Below are 22,377 nucleotides of genomic sequence, written 5' to 3'. Positions count from 1 at the left end.
CCCCCAGACGAGCACTGTCTTCTTACATTACTGTGCTCTGTAAGTGATTAGAGCCCCATTCCTCACAGGGCATTAATTATAGGGATTAACAGTAAAAGGAAACACATGAACAGGATGCTACATACTTTTTATTTTTTTTTTGCTTTGAATCTTTGTGTATTTGCTACAGCCATGAATTAAGGAGTAAAAAGGATATGAAGAGATCTGTAAAAAATAGTACAATACAGTCTTCCAGTTCTCTATATTAAAGAAGCCCATTAAAAAAAATATACTGGAGGAGACTGCTGATATATGACCTTTTAAGCAAGCCAAAAAAATTGGCTATATACGCCACATTTTCTGTATTTTCCCAATTTCAGCACAGAATATGTATCATTAAGTTGTAAAACCACTGGAGCATTAGCCACTGGGAATGAGCTGTCAGTGAGATGCAGTTATGAAGTGGATTAAAAATTCTTATGAAGTTAGAACAAACACAAGCCTTTATCAGCACTCCTATCACCTGCCATTACTCTGCTGCTATAGTGAAAAAGCATGTAACTGTAAATATTACTCTTAATTCTAGAAAAACCTGGAAGTGCTGTACAGTAAATTAAATGGCGTAATACTTAGATGTAAGTGATCTACTACGACTCAGGCAACCAGCAAAAAACCTAACTAAAGTATAGGTGTTCGAACTGAACAAAAAATACAGACACAGACTATTCATTATGACCAACTCAGCGTTATTGAGATGACCCAACAACTGAATATATGCTTTTCCTATGATAATGTTTCAGAGCTGAAAGCTAGAATATTTCACTACAAAAAGATTCATTTTTTCTAGTATTTTAAAACCAAATACTTAGAAATGAAGAGACAAAAACAAGCTAAGTTAACATAACATAGACATCTCCTTTATTGCTGGCACATTAGGCAAGCAGATGTTCTAAACAGAGACTGCCATCATTTTTAATGACAAACAACAGTTGGAACACAGGTTCTCCACTTCAGGATTTTCACCACAGGCTGTATATCTGAACAAACAGAAATATTTTCAGGCTCTATTTGTTGCATTATATCTTCCTTTAACATGCATGACATTTATAGAGTATTAAATACAACTTACACAGCTCTATCCTAAATGTACTGATGGAAGGCTTACATATCACATTTGCTGAAACTTTCAACTTTGACTTCAAAGAAATTATTTTTCTTCTGTCAAAACTAAGCATTTTCTAAAAACAAGAACAGTGCTCAGGGATTTTGATACTAAACCTTAAAGTAATCTGGTAACATAGTAATTTAATTTTTTACAAGTTACACAATGACTAATTCTCTGTAGCCCCAGACAGTGTTCAAAATGTTGGCATGAAAACACCGGAAAGTGTTTCTCTTCGTCTTTTCACACTCTCCCACTAGAGAGCAGTTAGAATTCAAGGCCTGCTCTAGGACATACACCTGTAAGGTCTCACCAATTAATGACTGCTTTTAAAAAAAATTTAGACATTGCTCCAACAAATGTTCTTGAATACAAGACATTTTATTACTGACCCTGCATTTCATACTTCCCATGACAGACATTCATGACTCAGAATCAACTCTGAGTTCGCAAAATATTCTGTTGGCTAAGGACCATTTTCCATTGGAACAATTTGAAAACAGATGCTAATACATTTGTCTGTTTCACATTAATGCCCTTTAACTTGTAACGGGAGGCAAATTTTTTCTCATGCAGTCATTTCTTAAACAATACCGTACTGCCCAAAATGTCGTATTTTAAGAGTGATAACTAACAAGCTAACTCATCACCTCTTAAAAAGTAAGAGGATTTCTGATATAGAACCAATGAAGGTGTTTGGGTTTTTTTCAGGACAAATAAAGAGGTTAGTAAAAGCCTTCAAAACATTACTGAGGGGCAGCACACGCACAGAGTAAAGAAACAATTAAGCTGATTAAAATGTTTCTTTATTCTTACTGTAATCAAGACTAGAATTAGTCACAGAATAATCCTCTGCACAAGCCAGGGAACAATCACAGATTTTCTAAGTATGTAAGTTTCACTAAGTATCTAGGTTTCACTTCTTTGAATGTGTGTCCTGGTTCCAGCCAGGGCAGGGTTAATTTTTTGCAGCAGCTAGGACGGGGGCATGGCCAGGACCCCAATGTTGTTCCATACCACCTCAGGTCATTGCCTTTTGGTCAGAGTGGTGGGAATGCTGGTCCTGAGCCAGACGGAACATGGCTGCGGTGAGGTCAAGCTCCACACTCTTCCTTTTGTACACTTTTGTTATTAATATTGTTACTGCTACTGTTCATTTTCTTACCACATTGCTGCTTCCAGTATATTGTTCCTATCTTTGCCTTTTGTGCCTCCAATTCTCCTCCTCAACCTGCTGCAGCACAGAGGGAGAGGGAAAAGGAGGCGAAGGAGTGGCAGTGTGTGGTTTGAGGTTTGTGGGAACACTAAACTGGGGAGTATCTTTCCTAAACCAAGAATGAAAGTTAGTCAACAGATACCAGAAAGAAAAGGTGAACACTGGGCCCCAAACATAATTAATCAGCATTTGCAAGACACCCTTATTTTACTCACTTATAAACAAGCCCATGGATCCTTTTCTTTCTGCCATCAGTACGCCATGTCTAATCCAATCCTGCAATATGTCAAGTACTTCTGCAAGAGTCTTGGTATTCTCCACTCTTGGTTGTATCAACATAAACAGACACAGGGCAATACTTTGGATTGGAGCTCAAGAGACGAAAGTAGAAGCTAATCAGGAGCTGGTAAGACTTCCATAGCTTATTATTCGGTATTCCTCCCTACCAGGAGACATTTGCATTGTGCAAGGTAGATGCAAAACTGGGGCTAATATTTAAAATGAGATATGGTTGTGGATTTTATTTCTACAGACACATCTGTTCAGTATACAGACAAAATAAAGTAAGGCTCAAACTATTACTAGTGATAACTTTGAGTAAGAAACGTGGAATAAATAAGGTGATCTTCACACATTTTTGCTACAGAAGATAGGAATCATTTTCTTTTTTATTGTTGCTTCAAATTTCAAAGCCATATAATTTCACTGGTTTATCTTATTAAAAAATGTGTGTTGTGAACTCTCCCACAATGGTATCAAGTAGAAGAAAAAAATTAAATTTAATAATTTTTCCCCAAAATTCTTCTCCCTCTGTAGAGTCACAGCTTGCCAAAAATTAGCTAGTAACAGTGAAAGACTAGCTCAACAGGTGGGCTGTTCAGGTCCCCAGTTGAGTCCTGATATATAAAGGGCATCAGACACTAGGCTAAAATTACATCTCCACCGTTTGACCATTCAAGAATTATAAATGAAAGTCCTCTTACAGAGAGATCACAACAAGCTTACCCATACAGAAATTAAATTTAGCTCAATCCATACACTACCATGTACTACAGTCTTTCATCATGTACCCCAGAAATGTGTTTGTTAGGCATCTGCTACTTCTATGTTTCCCCTTTAGTTTATTGTCTTATATCATAGTAGGAAGAAATACAGTTAAATCTATCTCTACATCAGACATACCAGAAGAAGTAATAATTATTATGACCAAATAGTACTGAAATGAACAAGCAATTACTTCTTCACCAATTTTCTGATCTGCCGAGGTATTTGCAAGAATAAAGTCGATATACTATTCAATATGTATTTCATTTCACACAATGTTAAAAATTAGGTAATGAAACAGATTATGGGGAAAATCTTCCATTATGAGACAGAACAGCTCTTTAATTCCAACATGAAATCTGAGCAAATGATGGGGAAAGTACTCAATGTTTTATCATATGCTAGAGACAGATATAAAAACATTTCAATAAGGAATACCGTGGTTGCACTCAAACCAGAAAGATTATATATGTTTTCAGTCATCTACATTGCGAACAAGACACTGATGATAGTCACCTGGTTGCTTGCTCAGGAAGTTTTATCCCTCATATAATTCACTTACTAACTTCTTTTTCCATTTGTACTATGTGTTAAGATGTGCTTCTTTTAAGAGTTTACTCTTGGTCCTTTCTGTGTATTACTCACCCTGTTTATTTGGGTTTTTTTAATAGTTGTATTCATTGCACAGTCTTTCACGTAAATACCACATTTTATTTCAAATCAAGCAAATTATATTCCTAAACTAGCTCTCAAGAAAACATGATTTTAAATCATTTGGAATGGCTCAATATAAAAGAATGAAACGTGCCAATATATTCATCTTGCAAGCAGCAAAACTGTTCTGTGCAGACAACAGCAAACCTACATTTTTAACCACAAACCCTTGTTCCTTGTTATTAACAATATTAAAGCTTTGTCTCATTCTAGAGCATGCACAGTATTATTGCAGAATCTTAAAGAGAAAGTTAGCTTGCAAACGTGCAGCCACTGATAAAAAGACTTGCTAAATAATTACATTAACTCTGTTATTTTTAATAGGGTTCAAGTAAATTAACTTTATTAATACCGAAGCAAAGGACAGAATAGGAAGAAAAAAAATTTAGGTCAAATGATCACAACATATTTTTTAAATTCCATGACATTATCAAAGTACTCCCTAGCATCCTGAATTTTAATGAATGGAATAGGGTAGTTCCATCCATCAGCTTTTCCATCAATATCCCACTCTGTCATTTTTGTTTTGAACTAAAACTTCAGCTGTGTTAATCAAAACATATACTGCCACTTTTTCACACGAAGGTTATTTCTTACTCTTTACAGGTTAGTGAAACTGTATTTACTATTGGTTTGATACACAGCAAGCATGTCTTCTAGGCTGGTTTTTTGATCAAGCATTCCTTGGAAAAAAGGATTACCACCACAGCACATTTGTTTTTATAAACTGGCTTTACTTTACTTTCAAAGAGCTTCTATTGACTAAACAGCAAGTGTAGCACTTGAAAGTGATTACTCCCAAGTGTTTTTTTCATTTCTTTATAGAATAAAAGCAGACTTTTATTCTTTCATGTTTCTAATTTTTAATGGAAAACAATGCCACAGAAGATTAGGAAAAGGAAACCATTTATTTTTACAGCCTGAAAATAAAATTAGATGTGCTTATAAGGTTAGGCATACATTTCATAAAAACGGACCCTTTATTCTATAAACTTTCTCTGTGTTCCTGTTTGCATGGCAAGCAGCTTCCATCATGCAGGCTAGTGTTGAAGGCATCCTAAAACAAATACCTTATCACTGAATATAGAATGCTTCTGACATAGGGAAGCAGAGACCAAATTTTCTAAAAATCAAATGCGCATAGAAAAGTGAATTATGAAAGATGCATTCAGGTGCACTACAGGAGCCTTCCTTTCTACATGCTAAATTCACGAGTCAGTGCTGCCTGTTCTTCAAAAAGTTCCCAAAGTTGCTAACTTGGGCTTTATCACACCTAAGAACACAGCTTTATTAATAGATGGTGACCATGGCCCACCCCCACAAGCACAGCTGTTCCCTATACAGACCCTGCAGGCAAGTATGGGGAAGGGATGTGAGACAGAGCTGTTGCAGACCAGAAATGGGTACTGGTATCCTCACTGCAACAGAGTATTTCCAGAGATCTCTTATCAAAAGCACTGTATGTCCAAAAAACCACCTATTTCCCCCAGTTCATTGTGCCATCCTATATTATGCTCTAAAGATGAGCTGAAATCATATAGAAAACTGTGTCAGTTTAGACACTGCAACAGTCACATTGCATAATCCTAGCAGTAGAACTACCATTAGGTTTATCATAAAGGAATATATGCTAATATATGGGAAGCCTGAAGGACTGACTCCCCTAACTGCACTTTTTGAGAGCTTTCACACCTGCTCAAACTGCATATAAATGGTATGGCACCTTAAAATTTGGGAACAGCATCATGCACACTTTCACAGGCATAAATAATTATACAAAAGACAACAAGGAAAATATCAGACTGTGTATATATCCCCTTACAAACAGCTGAACTCTACCCAGACATCACTGTCAACACCACATTACTTGTAAGATGATGCTTGAAAGAGACCTTGCACTAGCATACAAAATGCTGTTTGATTTTATACGAGTAAAAAGACAAAATGCACATCTCTCTCCTCTACACAACTAGATATGAATCAAGGATCTAAATCAATTTTAAGAATTTACAAGCCATTATTTTTTCATTAGCATCTTTTGTGGTTTTAAAATCCTTGTCTTCCTCTGCAATCTGAATAAATAGTTGCCTCTAAGTAACTCTGGTACTAATACTTCCTTTGTTCTCATTTGACAATACCCACCCCCAAGTAGTGAAGATGATAAAAAAAATCTAAAATTTAAATACTGCCTTACAACAACTGCAGTCACACAGCCTGTTTGCATTTATGTTGAGAACAAGCTGTCATAATACTGCTCTACCATTTGTAACCTCCACGCGTTCTCACCTGCCCTCTGCAACAAGAGTCTCTTTGTCTGAAAAGCGTGTTTGTGTAACATTCCTTTTTTAATTTAAACTATAACCAAAAATAGCAAATGCCTTGTGGTCCACCAGATCCGCACTGAAGCTCAACTACTCATGTGGGTCAGGTACACCAGAGGGTTTATTAAAGCTGTTTGGTTCACATCTGGTTTTACATCACATCTAAAGAGCAGGAGGGGAGAAGAGGGTGGAAATTCTCACCGTAACATAAAAGCTTAAAAAAAAAATTCATTGCATTTCCTCCTCCCATGCAGCCCCATCTAATCAGTCATGCACTCATTTTTCCTTAGAAAAAGCCTCTTTATTAGAGGCTATTTATTGTAGCCAAGTTCCATTCCCAATTACCTTATTTATGTTACACATTTAAAGAGAAAAGTGCCCTCCTTTTTCTAGGGACAGCACAGGAGCAACACTCCAGAAGACTTTCAAGGAGAGCAAGGCAACTTCTTTTACTAAAAATCTAGTGAAGGAGTCATCTAAAAATAGAGGTAAATAAATACAAGAGGGGAAAAAACAAACACTACTTTCCTTTCAGCTTCAGCAAGATTAGAGTAAAACAGTCAATATATTATATCTCTAAAGTGTGTTGATACAGTTTAAGTTTGGGGTTTTACATATCAGGTTAAGCAATAGACTGATGGTAAGTGTATCTTAGCTCGGAATTTACTGGAGAGCAAAAACTACATAACATGCCTGGAAAATGGAACAAATCACAGGATACCAAGGAGCCCATAACTTTTATTCAACAATTACCAAGTTATCTCTGTGATGTCAACCCAAAGCCAAAACTGGCTCTATGAAAAGGGCTATTAACATCCTTTCCTGAATCTGTACATTCTGTTTGTCAAACAAAAAGAAGTCAGCCAAAACAATCTTAACTTCTCCAAACAAAATCATCCTGAATAAAACTTTACTCTTCCTGATCCTTCCCACAATCAACAAAACCTCCTCTGCCTGGAGACACAAACAAGTTGTGAGGCTAGCTAAGTTATAAACTTCCTAAATTCCTGTAAATAAAACAGCAAGGTTGTGATACAGAGGAAGTAATTCAAGGAAGCAGGGTAAGTTACCTCACACTTACTACAGGACAGAAGTACACAAAGGGCTGCTGCATTACAGCTGGCACACCTGACACCCATCCTGATACTATTTTACCCTCTCATCAAGTCTGTACTTTCAGGATAAGGAGGAATGGGCAAGAAATTTCTGCAGCAGAAAGAATGTTATGTACTTCAATGTGCCAGTTCAAGGTGTTGATCCAAGAACCATGACTGATCTCAGCTGTCAACACAGACTTAAGGAAGAGAAATGGAATACTCTATAAACCCACTAATCAACATGAACAGTAACAAAGGAGAACTTGATCCATCGTTTGAATTGCAGGTACAAGACCTCCTTAGAAGACTTAAGAGAATATAAGAGCTCTGTGCCAACATTAAAACAACCTGTACAATATCGAAACACATACATCATTTGAATCAAGACACCAAATGGCCAGATGCACAAGTGAATAGTAAGACTTTCTAGACAGAAACAGAAGTGGTTTTGTGATCACCTTGAAGGACTTCTTTGACATTTCCTGCATGCACACCTTTCTACACTGACCACAAAACCACCACAAGTCTTCTCTTGATATCTTCATCCATACCATCCACTACTTAGGAAATATCCATCTTTCATCTTCCACTTCTGGAATACCCCTTTAAAACAAACAGCCAACTAACTCTGGCTGAACCAAGGAGCATTCTAAGAGATTTATTAAAAGTAAGTATACACACTGGTTTTATACTTTTCTGCCTCTCCTCATATAAAGGGCCTATAGCAGAAGGCAAGCAATATTAAGTCAGAGAATAAGTTCCATTTCAAGACATATTCTTCTAAGGATATGATTTACAGGAAATCACAGGAAACCTCCCACTTGTCTCCATTAGTAAGAACTGAAGACTATGTCCAGCACCTTGAATGCATCCAAATGTAATCTCCCCACTGCCATTTTATTCTTCCTATAGTCTTATTATTATAATTTATGTTCTTGACTTCTACACCTGGCTAACACATTTGTCTCAAAAACTGCCATTCTACAAAGTTTTTATATTTTCTGAATGCATAATTCTGGAACGCAGCAAGAGGAAATGAAGTTTGGACTTCACAGAAACTATGCTTTCCAGCTTTAGTTTACTTCCCAACAAAGGGCACAAAGAAAAGGAACGAAAAAAAGAAAAGACAACCCCAAAACCTTCAAAGACACGGAAAGCATTTTAAGAGTAGATAAGCCTGAACCAGTAATTCTAATAAGCTTGTGTTAATAACCTTTTAAAAAGTAACATTTGTGACAAAAAGATCTTAAAATTACTTCATTCATAGAAAAACTTTGTGCAGCCTATATCCAGTACACTTTACAAAACTTACTGGACATTATCTCTTACTTCATTCAACAAGAACACTGAAAGGACCTAATTTTGTAGAAGACACCATACCCAGAAAATAGATGCAGTTAAGGACAAGAAACGAACTTGCAAATGCTATTTTCCCTTCTTAGTGAGACTCATCCAACAGAATACAGAATGACAGCACCAACTACTCTTAAATGGCTATCATATGCATTTGATATGGAAACAAGACGCTGTGCCAGTCAGATTATGTACAAATAGCTAAAACAAAAGCTTACACTGCATTAGTGCTGCTTCTGTAACTTGTTTCATCCACTTGATCTTTGAAAACTAAAATTCATTCACAGGATCTTTGAAAACTAAAATTCATGATAAATTACTCACAATAGAGTAATTTTGGTGTCACCACACAAATAAAATCAGATGTATATTGGCACCGGTTCCTAAATGTACCATCACTATAGAAGTGAAGATTAGTCAATAATGCTAATAGGCTAAAATTATACCAATCAAATTTATGAAGAATGAAGCATTTCTCTTTTCCATTATGCCCTTTTATCCAGAAACCAGTACAGAATAAGACTGAAAACCACAGAAACTGTTCAGGCGCTAAGATCTGCCTTGCCTTTTTTTAAAATTGACTATTTCCCAATATTTCTACTACAAACTGACTACTTCAATTTGACAGTCATTTTAGAAGCATCTTCAAAAATATCATCTTTAAATGATCACTCCTACAATTACATTATAATACTAACAAATAAGGTTAATGCAGGCATATGGGGAAGCAAAGAAGCTAAACACATTAACAATTCTTTTGCTAAGCTACCAAGAATTAGCATGATCAAGTATGTTGAAGCACTGCTTTGCAGTGCTCAAATACTTAGTCATATGGCTCAGCAAACAACTGTACCTTCATTCAACTTAAAACTAGGACAGAGATACAGATTAAGCATCATCAATACATGAAAGAGGATGCACTGAAATCATAAAGATATAGACTTTTACTTGGAATTACATGGGTCATGAGCTAATGAACTAATACTTACAGTTTTTTCGTTTAAGCAGTCTGACAGTCAGAATGCAATTTGTATAGGAAACACAACTAACAATTTGAACACAAGAAAAACATTTCTATTACACTCCTTTCCTCAAGCTCTGAACTCCATCAGTTAGGCAAAATAAGATAGTTGTCACCTTCTGAAACACTAATTTTAAAAGCCTGAAATAGTTACTATGATTCAGTGCACTTCCTTAATATGATTTGTTTTAAAATCCCTCCTCTCCCACCATCTCATAAGAACGGCCCAAACAAACACACAGCAAATATGCTAACTACACCTTCTTCAAAAACTCTGTGCTTCACAGAAGACATCCTACTATCACCACTGTTACCCTAATGCAGGAAATGAAACGGGTAACTGGAAAGAAGCAACTCTAGCAACTAGATATAGTTACGAAGATACTGCCTGAATGACTGTACAGAGCTTACAGCAAGTACTTTGAAAAAGTGACATGGAAACTGCCTTTAATTTTTGCTAACTTTAAGCAAACCTGTAATTAGATTAGGATTTCATACAACACAGGTATGTCAAAATAAAATCTGCCTATATAGTTCAACCACTTCTGTCAAATTTCCCTTACCATAACAGGTTTGTATTTCCTTTGTAACTACTTATACCAAATGGGAGGCTTAAAATAGGCAGCCATAGGCTCAGTGTTGATAACTCTTTCAGGGGCTCTGGTAAGAATGCATCAACAGTGAAAACACTGCTTTACACACTTGCAAATTCAAACACAAAAAAGATTCATACATTAAAATCTTTACTCATCACTAAAACATCTTAAACAGTGCATTTTGCTACTCTTGAGCATTTTTGCCAAAGTATATTCATAACAGGACAGTCTTTATGTTCTTTAAGAAAAAATTCCTTAGATGTCAAGCAAGCTTCAGACACCCTACCAAGCCCAAAAGACTGCCACAGTAGACTGAATAGCTGTAATCATTGCCAAAGATCTGGAAGGAACATATGTCTAATTCAAACATAACAGCAGTGACATGTACAAGAATGTAGACATTTCACTGCTTCTACTGACAATTTCACCAGCTGTAGAACTACACTGCAACCATGCCTGCCTCCGAGCTCAGGTGCAGACAGAAAGAACAGCAGAAATTCAATCCTCCATTTTCTTGATTTCTCATTCCCCACTATCTCCTGTAAAAGGAGGAGACTTCAGAAAGAGCATAATCTCTTTCATTGGAATACATCTAAAGTTATACCACACAAGGCAAAGACTAATGGCCACAACAATGTTGTATCCCCCTCTTCTCAAAACAAGACTGCAGCTCTTGCACAGAATTTCCTAAAATATTATTTTTTAAAATATTAGGTAATCAAATCAAATATTAAAAACCTCTTCAGTTACCACCAAGAGTGCAGATAAAGTGGACGTTAATTCCTTTTACTAAAAACTGAACCACTGCAAATCAAGAATCCATTAGGCTTCTGAAAAGGTTTCTCAGAATGAAACTAACATTATCATTACTTTACCATAACATCATGTAATACCTGAAAAATATGAACATTGTTTTGCTTCATTCCATCATTTGTGAAAACCCTAAGTCAATATTCATCATGGTTCCCAAAGTTTAAGAAACCAGGGTAGGAAGGAAGGTCAAGCTCAATCCAAGTTAACAGTCACTCTCTCTACCACAGGAAAAACTACATACTGTAAGCCCTGTGAATAAGTAATTACAATGAAATGAATGTTTTATGAAGGAAATGCACTTGGTTTTAAAGGTCACAAAATGACAGATAAGAGCATACAGTGAAACAAACCCAGCAAATTACTGATTGACCTGCAGGGTCAATGAATCCAAGCAATAAATATTTCTGCTCTTCGAATAATTAAAAATGTCAAAACAATGGCTGCAGACAACAGTGTTAAGAATGCAGACAGACCAGACAGTCTACTTCATATTTAAGTATTTCACTTACCTGTCCTGTGACTGCTCCTCATACATTCTTTCCTTCCCTTCTTTAAAGAGTCTTATGGCCCGTTTTGATTTTTTCATAAGACTGTCAATGTAGATTTTAAAATACTCATTTTCACTGAGTTGTGCGAGTTTCTGGTTGTCATCATACTTGCTCAGTATAAGTCGCAAATGTTGGTAAGTGTCAGGTAGAATGTCAAGTATATAAGGTGGGCTGTTTTTGAGTTGAAGCTTTGGGTTTTGGCACAATCTTACCTATAAGCAAAAACAAGAGAATGTAAAAGACAAGAAATACATTGAGACAAAAACTCATCTGTTATCTTCAGAGTTATTGGATGTAACATACTTCTCCAACCTCCAGTCCAAAAGAATTAAATCCTACTTCATTTATATTCTGTGAAATTCCAGCATAGTCTCTAATGTCAAAATAGGCAGAATTTGACTTAATCTTGTCACATCTATAAAGAGCAAACAAGCTTACCTACATATTTTGTGGGTTTGCCCTTAAAGTATGTCTTTTCCTGTCTAATATATGCTAAGGAACATATCAAAACACAGCATGCAACAAATGCCAAGAGTAGTACTTTCATACAGATCTGTTTGCTGCAGGTTAACTTACCTACAGATGTTTAAGTATCTACTAAGAACTGACATAAATTACTTTGTCATCTGCTGGCTCTCTATCTAACAATATAACCTCTTAGACCCTAGGGAAATTTAATTTTGAATGCTCTGCACATAAGAAAATGGTCTGAACTGTGACAGTGGTTCAAAAGTTATTAGCTACAACAGAGAAACTTAAAGTCACTCAAAAACAGATACTGTAAACCAGGAAACAAAATATTATAAATTCATTGTTTTTCAGCTCCTGGCTGGAATAGAAGTTCAGTACTTTGCTTTTGGCTGGATGGGGAGGTGTCCACCAAAGCTTCTTTCTCATTCCCCTACCCATAACAAAAGACTCATAGGTCAAGACAGGGACACGGAGAGATCATTCACCAAATACTGTCACAGGTAGAATAGACTCTACTTGGGGAATTTAATTTATTTAATTACCAATCAAATCAGATTAGGGTAACAAGAAAATAAAACCAAAGCTTAAAAACACATTCCATCCACCACTCCCTCCTTCCTGGGCCTAATTTTACTCTCCAGTCTACCTCCTCCCCCCCAGTAGCACAGGGGGATGGTGAATGGGGGCTGTGGTCAGTTCATCACACCTTGTCTCTGCCACTCCTTCCTCCTCAGTGGGAGGACCCCTCATACTCTTCCCTTGCTCCCACAGGAGACAGTCGTCCTTGAACCTCCCCAACATGAGTCTCTCCCACAGACCACAGTTCCTCATGAACTCCTCTAGAACATGTCCCTTCCACAGGGTGCAGTCTTTCAGGAACACACAGCTCCAGCATGGGTCCTCTGCACGGTTACAAGTCCCGCCAGGAAACCTGCTCCAGTGTGGGCTCCTCTCTCCATGGGAGCACAGGTCCTGCCAGGAGCCTGTCTTAGCACAGGTTCCTCATGGTGTCACAACCTCCTTCAAGCATCAACCTGCTCCAGCATGGGGAGCTCTATGGCTTACAGGGAATGTTGGCTCTACTGTGAACCTGCAGGGCAACCTCTGCTCCAGCACCTGGAACACCTACCTCCCCTTCCACTGAGCCGGCTGGCTGCACAGTTGTTTCTCTCACATATTCTCACTCCCCTCTTCCCTGGCTGCAATTTTCTTCTGCACAGTAGCTTTTCTCCCCTCTTCAAGACATTACCCCAGAGGCACCACTGCTGCCGATGGGATGCCAGCAGCAGGCCCATCTTGGAGCTGGCTGGCACTATATCTATGGGACAAGGGGGAAGCTTCTGGCAGTGCCTCAGAGAAACTACCCCTGTAGCCCCTTCACAACTAAACTTTGTCACTTAAACCAAACAGAAGAAAACATCTCAATGGACTTGGAAACACTGTGATCCCAAATGGCAGAAATATTAATTGAATGTATATTACTCAAAGAATAAGTTCAGACTAATCAAATACCTTTATTTGAATCTAGTCTCCACTGAAAACGTTTCTGGAAGACAAAAGTACTCACTGTTTCCTACACATCCTTAACATAACAAGATCAGAATTGTCTCCTGGCTATCTAAATTTTCTGATAGTTTGTTCTGTAATGTTCTGTTCTAGAAAGAAGAGAGACTAAAACTAACAGGTAGTTTTTGACTGCTGGTGCACTGAGCTATTCAGGCTCAGCTAAAACATTGCATAGGGACACATTCTAGATATGTGTGCATCTGTACAGATGCAAATACTTATAAAAGAATGTGGTATCAAAGTTTTATAGGCATCATTTGGAGATTGCCACATTATATATTAGTGACTTTGGCATTCTTTTGAGGTAGCTAATGAGTTTATAAAAACATCTTAATACTGCTGAAAGTAGATTCCTATTCATCTATCAACTTGAAAAAAGTAGTCTTGAGCATTTCTGGGTGAGAGGGGAACAAGCCTATATCCTATAACACTCAGCTCTCTAAACTCAAAGCTCTATCACTATTGCTGACCTCTCCTGCAATTTCTACATCTACACCATTAAGAAATTCACTGTCTTAAGACACTACTGCCACTAACAGACCTTCATGCACCCCAAACAGCAAAGCAAACACGAAATAGTTTCTTACCCTCTGACACGTACACAGCACAAGAACACAAGCAGGCAATTAGACTGAGGTAACAGGGGGTCATAGTTAGAAAAGTGGAGATAGAGTGGACAAACGTCAAGCACTACGAAGCTTTTAAGAAGTCTAGCACCATTCAAAACAGTATTTAAAACATGACACAATAGGTCTCCTCATTTCACTGATTGTTATTATAGTAATTTCTATTAGTCTTTCAACTTTTAGACCAAGTGATACATCAGGAAGCCTTCTGATGTGCTGTAGAACAGTCCTTATCCCAGAGAAATTTACACCTCAGTAGGAAAAAAAAAAAGAAAGCAGGCAAGTATGAATATATGAGCTGTTCAACATGCTGAAGAGTGGTTCAGACACTGAACACTAGCAGTTTGGTATTTCTAGGTATAAACAGCGAAGTTTCACAGCAAGCGCTCAATTTAATGGCTTATAAAGGAATTCCTTTAAGTTCAGAACGAGCTGGAAGGAAAGAAAAAAAAAAAAGTACAGCATAAAGGTATTTGATCATCTCTTGACCGGTAATGAATTCTGGAAACTGCAATCCAGAACTGCAAGAGACCTTGAAACTGAAAATAATTTGTTTATATTCTATGTGATAAAGATAAGGCCATCAGAACAAAAAAAAGGAACAACAGGGCCCCAGTTGTGGGTTAGGAGATGTCTAAAGCAGCATTCTCAAAGAATAAAGGTTGGATATGACAGCATACTTTCAAGCTCAGAAAAGCACTGAAGTTAAGCTGACAGGTAGAATTCTCTAAGGAGATTTCAGAAACATGGGCAAAGAATCTTACATGTGTAGACAGACCTGAAAATCATCCATGCAGAGACATACATGAAAGTCTTTTAGTAGAAGAGTTAGAAGAACTGGAATCCCAAACACAGAAGTGAAAATCTTTATGAAAAATAGATTTTTTCCCTCTGAACTTTGAGTTCACTGTGACTTCTGATTTAGTGAAAACTTGAAACCAGACTGACATTCTTCACAAGATGAACTACAGGTGACACAAATCTGTCACTGATAAGGCCTTACAACTTTCTGACGTAACAAGTACAAGGAAAAAAAAAAAAATCTGAAGATCAAAATGTTTATTCAGAGAAAAAAAGTCAGCAATGAGAGCAGACCACAAGCAGAGGTAGCCCCAGTAATTTTGAATTACTTATTTATCCTAACTTAAATCTCATGAACAAAGAATTAATTATCTTTCTGAAGTTTATCTTTTCGATCAGATGTGCCAACAAGCAAAATGTAAGTGATTTCACATGTATTAGAAATACCATTAAAATATCATTTATACTAGAACTACCATTCTTGTTATTAGAACAAGAAAAAGCAATTTGCTTATGCTGGTTGCTGTATTTTCAACAGTCAGTCCATATACAAAAAGAATATCCAGTTATAGAGAAGAACTAGTTTCTCTTTCAGAAGTTCTAGAAAGTTTTCCCAGTCTCACGTCATTACATACAAGATGGTTTACAAGGCTTCACTTTCTGCTGAATTTGAAGAGATAAATACGGCACATTACCAGGACCTTCCATTTTAGAACAAGCTTTTAAGAAAGCCAAACAAAATTCATCAACACCTTCATTAGTTTTATGCACTATAAGTGAAAAAAAATACTAATACGAAGTTCAAGTCAGTGATCTACTGAAGTAGTACAGGGTTTTCTTCACAGAGTGCACGAGGCTTCAAAGGAAGTCTGTAAAGAGATGGTTGGTAAACCATATGTTTTCCAGTCAGGATGTCCTGACACATACCACAGCAGTTCACAATTAAAAGTAAGCAACAAGAAATGACACCTGCTGACGCAAAAGGTTTGCCAAGACCTTTCTTCAAAAGAAAACAGAACTCAAAACAAACAAACAAAAAAAAACCCCAACACCCCTAAAGTAAAGACCGCTATACTGCACTTTACACCAACACATTCGGAGAGGACATGAATCATATCACTCTGTGATTTTTGTATTGTTATGACTGGAAGTAAGCATGTATATATTTAGCAGGCACTCAGTGTAAAAAATGAAAAGAAGTACGCAAGTTAGTAAAAAATATCTCTTATTGAGGCAAACTGAGGCAAAATTAAGCTCCTTTCATGAGCTCACACCCAGGGAAAAATCCAAGTACTTAATCCAGAATCACAGAAACAATAGGAGTGCAACTCTGTGAAAACTGAAGCGATACCCTAATCTACCAGAAACTGATTTTGAAACAGTTAACTCTGGAACTTCCAGACAAGTTAACTCTAGTTCCTTTGCAGAAAGAACATCAACCCCCCTCTTCCCTCCTCTCCTCCCCCACCCCTATCTAAAATAAATGCCACTATTCATAACACTTTTAAAGATATTTGACTTAAATTATAAGGCATTATTTCATAGCCTCATCAGAGATTAGAGTACTGGAGGCCTATTGTACATAGACAAATTAATTTCTTACTAAAAACCATCTTCTATACACTTTTTAAAGCAAGGTTGAAAGCCCTTGACTCATTTGACAAAAGGACCCTTGTTCAAGCAAAGTATAGCAGCTTTAACACAATCTGTTTAAACACCTAATGCTAGTCAAAGACAATACAAGGAAAGTAACTCAGCTAAAACAGAGTATCTAATGAGTAGGACATCCGCTAAACACTGTTTTCAGCTGCAGTGAATGGACTAGAACAATTGAAGCATCAGTGCTCACACACTTCCAAAACCACACTTCCAAGTCGCCCAACTGAAGGAACATCTCCTGCCATGCTGTACAAAACAGTCAAAGAATTAGGAAACGCTTTGACACACCACAAACAGCATAAAGGTAGCTCCGCAGTTAAGATACCGTAACACTTCTCCAGCAATCCACAACATCCAATGCAACCAACAATGAATTCTGAAAAACTTAATCAGGAGGGGCTAATAAGGAAAGGTCCAAGTTTGAACATTATGTTTCTTCGACACAGATGTCTTCCTGCCTGAAGTTACCTTAACTGCAACGCATTTGATTTTGCGCATAAATAAAGCTCTCATGAGAATATAAGTAAAGGTTACCCAAACACCAATCTTTTTGCCTGAAAATACAGTAAGTGCTTGCTCAACAGCTACCACACTGCAACTGAGCCATATGTTTCCATAGGGGAAGAATAAACAAGAAGAATGCTGATGCCACAGACACACAAGGACAGTTGACTTTGGAGGGTGATTTTACTCTCTTCCAACTAGAAAGAGAGAAGCTTCTGTTTCTCTGTTTAATTTTGTATTCTTTTTCTATAAGCAGCATGTGCAGGACATAAGATTTCCTACCAATTTTGACTGTAGAATCAATTACACGAAGCTTCGCACACACAGTTTCAGCTACCATGCTCTTTATACTCAGATGCTGACAGATGTTAATTTAAAGAAAACCACAATATTAAGCTGCAGAGGTAACACAGCTTTTACTCACTAAGTCAATAGTGTAAGCTTTGGAGATGCACTCTAGTTTGGTCTTAAATAATTACTAAACAGCAAATCAATGCCATCCCCATTTATACAGTCAGAGTCAAGCAACTGGTGGGCCATGACATTGCACCCAAATAGTTTAGGCAATATTGTTAATCTTCATAGTAGAAAATTTAATTATTTCCAGGCCCAATGCATAGGAGGAATGAAAAGTGATTGAAAGTTGATGAAATATACCTGTTTTAAGAATCCTGTTCAGAATGTGTCATGATTTTCTCAGTTTGAATCCCACAAGAGTGAAGTGTGAAAAAACAGTACTGACAACTCTAAATAGCCCAAGCAGTAAACTGACCTAACTACTCCAATGTTTACATAGTAGTAATTCTCTCCCAAGGCTAGTCTCGACATACCGTTATTCTCTAATATTAATACATGGCTAGGGTCTAGGTTTTAAAAACCATTAGGTTTACAATCTCAGAAAAAAAAAAATCTCATGTAATTTATACACAGTTTAAAGGAAGACCTGAGTTATTTGTTAACAATATTCATTTTTCATTTATTTACAGGATAGAAACTTTCTAAAATATACATCATATTTTAAAAGTAGTAGTTTGTTTCCTACAAGTCCAGAAAGATGTGGTCAACTTTCTTAAACAATGCTAGCATTGGAAAGAAAGGCTAGCCTTCTAAACCATAAAAGAAATATTATCCTTTGCATTGCACAGGAATTAAACAAAGTATTTTTGGTTCTTAATGGTAAAGCTACTGCTTACCTATGAGAAAAGCAGTAGGGAAACCTGACATTGATGCTAACCATTGCTTTCCCTTTAATAATGCAGTTAGTATTGTAAATTCACTTAGGACATACCAACAAACCACAAAAAGTACAGGTTCCAGTGTATGAAGTACAAAAAGGAAAGATATATAGACAGATAGCAATTTACATTCACTGATTACCTACATGCAGATTTTTTTAATTCCTTGCAAGAACGTTGCTTACGGTGACTTTTACAAACAAGGCTCTAAGCAGGAGCACTATTCCAACATTCTCTCCTGCTAAAGAACTCTTTTTCAAAAAGTCCATTACTATTTTCAGACTGGTAGTAAAAGTTTAAAGAGAAAACTCCCCAACAGAACTGCAATATTCTGCCTATTCCAACCTAAAGTATCAGCCCATGGCAAAGTGGTATTATCATGAAACCTGAACAATTTGAAAGCAGGACACATAACCAATTCTACACAAAGAAGTTTGCATGGTGTCTAGGTAGCCAGAATTTTTGCATACACCACAAAACCACCCTCATAGTACAGTTCTGATAGGGTAGGAACATTTGTAGTATTAGTTAATCCCTTATTGTTGCAAACAAGTAATTCATACAGAATGCCTCATCTGCCAGAGGACAAAATTACAGAAAGAAATCAAAGAAAGGTGAAAGACAGCAATTATAAGAAAGAAAAAAATGCAAACCAGAAATTATTGAGCTCTGCTGCTAGTTTTTAAGGCTGCTCTTTTTTCATTGTTTGGTCAAGATAATAGTTTTGCTTTGCTTCCATTCTTCATTTTCTTAACATCTTTAGAATGGGAGAAAACTTCAGCTACCTTACTGCAGCAGTAAGATGGTTATCACAGCTACCATAGTTAAAGAATAAACAAGCATAATGACTGTTATTACAACAAGTAAAACAGACCTCCAAGCCACAGCCTTACTATGGGTACCACCCCACTGACTTGGCAGAGCAACTGCCTTCGCTAGGTACTCATTTGATCAGTGACCCACCACAGAAATCAGTCATAGGACACACTCCAGAAATGGGATTTAAAACAACAGTTGATCGAGCAAGTTTCTATTTCTGATTTTAATCCCTGGGTTTGATCTAGACAGAGGAAAAAATTACCTTCCTGTGCCTACTGTCACACAAAGCTATGAGATTTAAATTTGTTTGCCAGGATATTAAATTTGCTCAAACACCCTTTCAGTACAAGTACCAAATGCTAAAAACTCAAGCAACAAGCTAGAGCATTCTCACACTATGACATCATCCTGTCTGGTATACTTCAATACAATTTGGAAATAAAATTTGATTAACTGAGAGCAGCTTAAAGAGGATACATTAAAGATCCAAATTGAGGACACTTATCCAGTAAAACGTAAAAGGAAGCACAGCACAATGTCCAGCTGTTCCAGTGACTTCTACCAAACAGGCCTTCCTGGCTGTTCTGATGGGCTGTGACAAATACAGTTATCCTGTATTCAATGAGTGAAAGCAATCCAGAACTCTAAGCAGTAGGGTAAAGACTTTCTGGTAACTGTGGTTATACAAACAAATCAGGGTATAACCATACTATATAGATCTGTAAAAGGCCTGACACAGGGAAAACAGAGCTATGCATTCCCCATGCGGTTCCAACAACAAACCAAATTCCTAGTTTCCAAGCTGAAAACTTCCTCCTACTGAAGAAGAGTACCTACTTTTGAGTATTTATACTTGCACTTCTTAGTACAAGAGACCTCACTAGTAACAGCATCCTGACCACTGACAGGCAAATGTCAACAAAGTCTTTGTGATAATAACCATTTTTATCAAAGCTGGGGTTTCAGTTTATAATCACTATCAGTAAATGCAGTGGAAATGCAAACACTGTTCTTGGAGCAACAAAAAAGAGCCTACAAGGACTTAAAAAATACTTAAGCACTTGTAAAGGCATATTATATAAAATAGTCTCCACCCTGCCAGTATAACTAATGATGAACATTAAGAAATGTTGAACATCTTATTTTACAAGAGCCACAGGGAAAGCAAAGAGTTACACTAAGTCACAAATAACCACTGAGTTAAAAAGTGGTAACTGTATTGCCACACAGACCCAAGGCCAACAGGTAGTAATCCTCACTGCTCAGAAGTTTCAAGAGGAAGCTTTTAAGTATCACCCCGTGTGCAAAGCACAGTGTCTGAATCTCCTGAACAGCAATCCATGTTACAATCAAACTGTTCCTACCATTGGTAAGGCACTCCCCTAGATAATCATGATACAAGCTGTCATTTCATAGACTACTAAATAAAATGTACGAGGCTCATGAGGGGAAGCATAAGAGCTAAAAAGCTATAGCCTATCCCCCCACTTCCTGAAAAACTAGTTTCAGCATAGTGTATTTCTAGTTTCCAAATTAAGAGTAGACGTACTCATAAGTCATTAAAATGCAGAACACATACTTAAAAAGTTAGGCATGCCATAGTAATCTGTTTACTAAACTGACAAGAGTGACATCCCCCAGTCCCCCCGCAGATTCCTAAAAGCACAAACACATCTATGTTGCCATCACCAACATACTCACAGGACAATTAGCTTAACTGACATTTAATACTTCAGAGGTCTTGTTTGCAGACTAACAGTGTGATCCAACACGAAACACAGATAATACGTAATTACGAGTCTAAGTTAAGCAGCTTTTGATTGGGACAGCTCTTCAACTTTGAGTCATTTTAAAGGATCTGAAAATAACAATAGCCTAAGGCAAACACACACATTTGTTTTCCTTCCACAAACCAAGATTAAAAAAAACATAGCCAGAGGCCACTGAAAAGGAAAAAAAAAAAAAAAATAAAAAGACAAACGATGCTTAAATAACCTAAAACATAAATCCCCTTACGTCCCGAGGCACATGCAGCACAGCACTCAAGAGCTGCAGGAAGAAGCTGTTTTGCCCATGTGTACCTATTTAAATAGCCCCATTCTTCACCGTGTATACACGGACACACAGAGACACCCACCACTTTGTCCATAAGCTTCCAGGTCTTCTCCACAGTCCTGCGGTCGGCAGCTGCCTGCTTGGGGGGGCCCACAGCATCCTGAATGGCATCAATGAAGCCCAGGATCCGTCCCTTGCGCGGGTTCCGGCCGTTGAGGGAATTGGCCATCTGGGAGCCAAGCTGGCCGCAACGACAGAGAAACACAGGCTCACAAGGTGCTCCGAAAACATCTTGTCATAGAACCCGCCGCAGCCTGCGAGGCAACACTTCCTTCTCCACGGGCAGGAAAGGGCAAGATCAGGGCACGTTTAGGAACAAGCTTAACTTTTCATGACAATCAGCGTAAACCCACCTGGCCCAGGTTTACATGGGCAGAAGCGATCCCGGATTTATTGTCAATACCGACAGTCGGGAGAGGGGAACACAGCCGCGCCCGGCTCCGCGCCGCGCCGCTGCCGGTCCCTGCGCCCACCGGCCGCGGGCACATGCCCGGCACCGCACAACAAAAGAGGCCGCGGCGGAGCGGGGGCAGGAGCGGGAAGAGGGAGCAGAGGAAGGCAGCGCAGAGAGCAGGCAGGCAGGCAGGAACCCGCAGGGCAGGCGGGGGCAGCTGCACGCACACGGACCTGGCTCACGCATACGCACACACTGGCACCGCACGGCCGTGTGCCAAGGGCGAGAGCGGCCGCCGGGGAAGCCGGGGCGAGGCGGGGGGG

General features: G+C 38.0%; 1 protein-coding gene across 6 annotated transcripts in view; it reads right to left on the bottom strand.

Moving 5' to 3' along the window:
• The window catches only part of CBLB (Cbl proto-oncogene B), a 141,415-nt gene that overhangs the window by 105,766 nt on the left and 13,272 nt on the right, over positions 1-22,377 (bottom strand). For 2 of the 6 annotated variants that reach the window (XM_017731842.1, XM_017731841.1), the window contains exons 3-4: positions 21,683-21,841; positions 11,826-12,076 (exon numbers count right to left, since the gene is read on the bottom strand). In XM_017731842.1, the coding sequence (XP_017587331.1) occupies positions 11,826-12,076; positions 21,683-21,829 (398 nt within the window). In that variant the 5' untranslated portion in view covers positions 21,830-21,841. Of the gene's footprint in view, positions 1-11,825; positions 12,077-21,682; positions 21,842-22,013; positions 22,206-22,287; positions 22,363-22,377 lie in introns of those variants that run through there. The other 4 variants (XM_017731843.1, XM_017731840.1, XM_017731838.1 and 1 more) reach the window with 4 other exon arrangements.

The sequence above is a fragment of the Corvus brachyrhynchos genome, unplaced genomic scaffold, assembly GCF_000691975.1.
Source record: "Corvus brachyrhynchos isolate BGI_N302 unplaced genomic scaffold, ASM69197v1 scaffold3, whole genome shotgun sequence".
NCBI lineage: Eukaryota > Metazoa > Chordata > Aves > Passeriformes > Corvidae > Corvus > Corvus brachyrhynchos.
The sequence above is the reverse complement of the archived record's forward strand: the minus strand, read 5'-3'. Positions and strand labels throughout refer to the sequence as shown.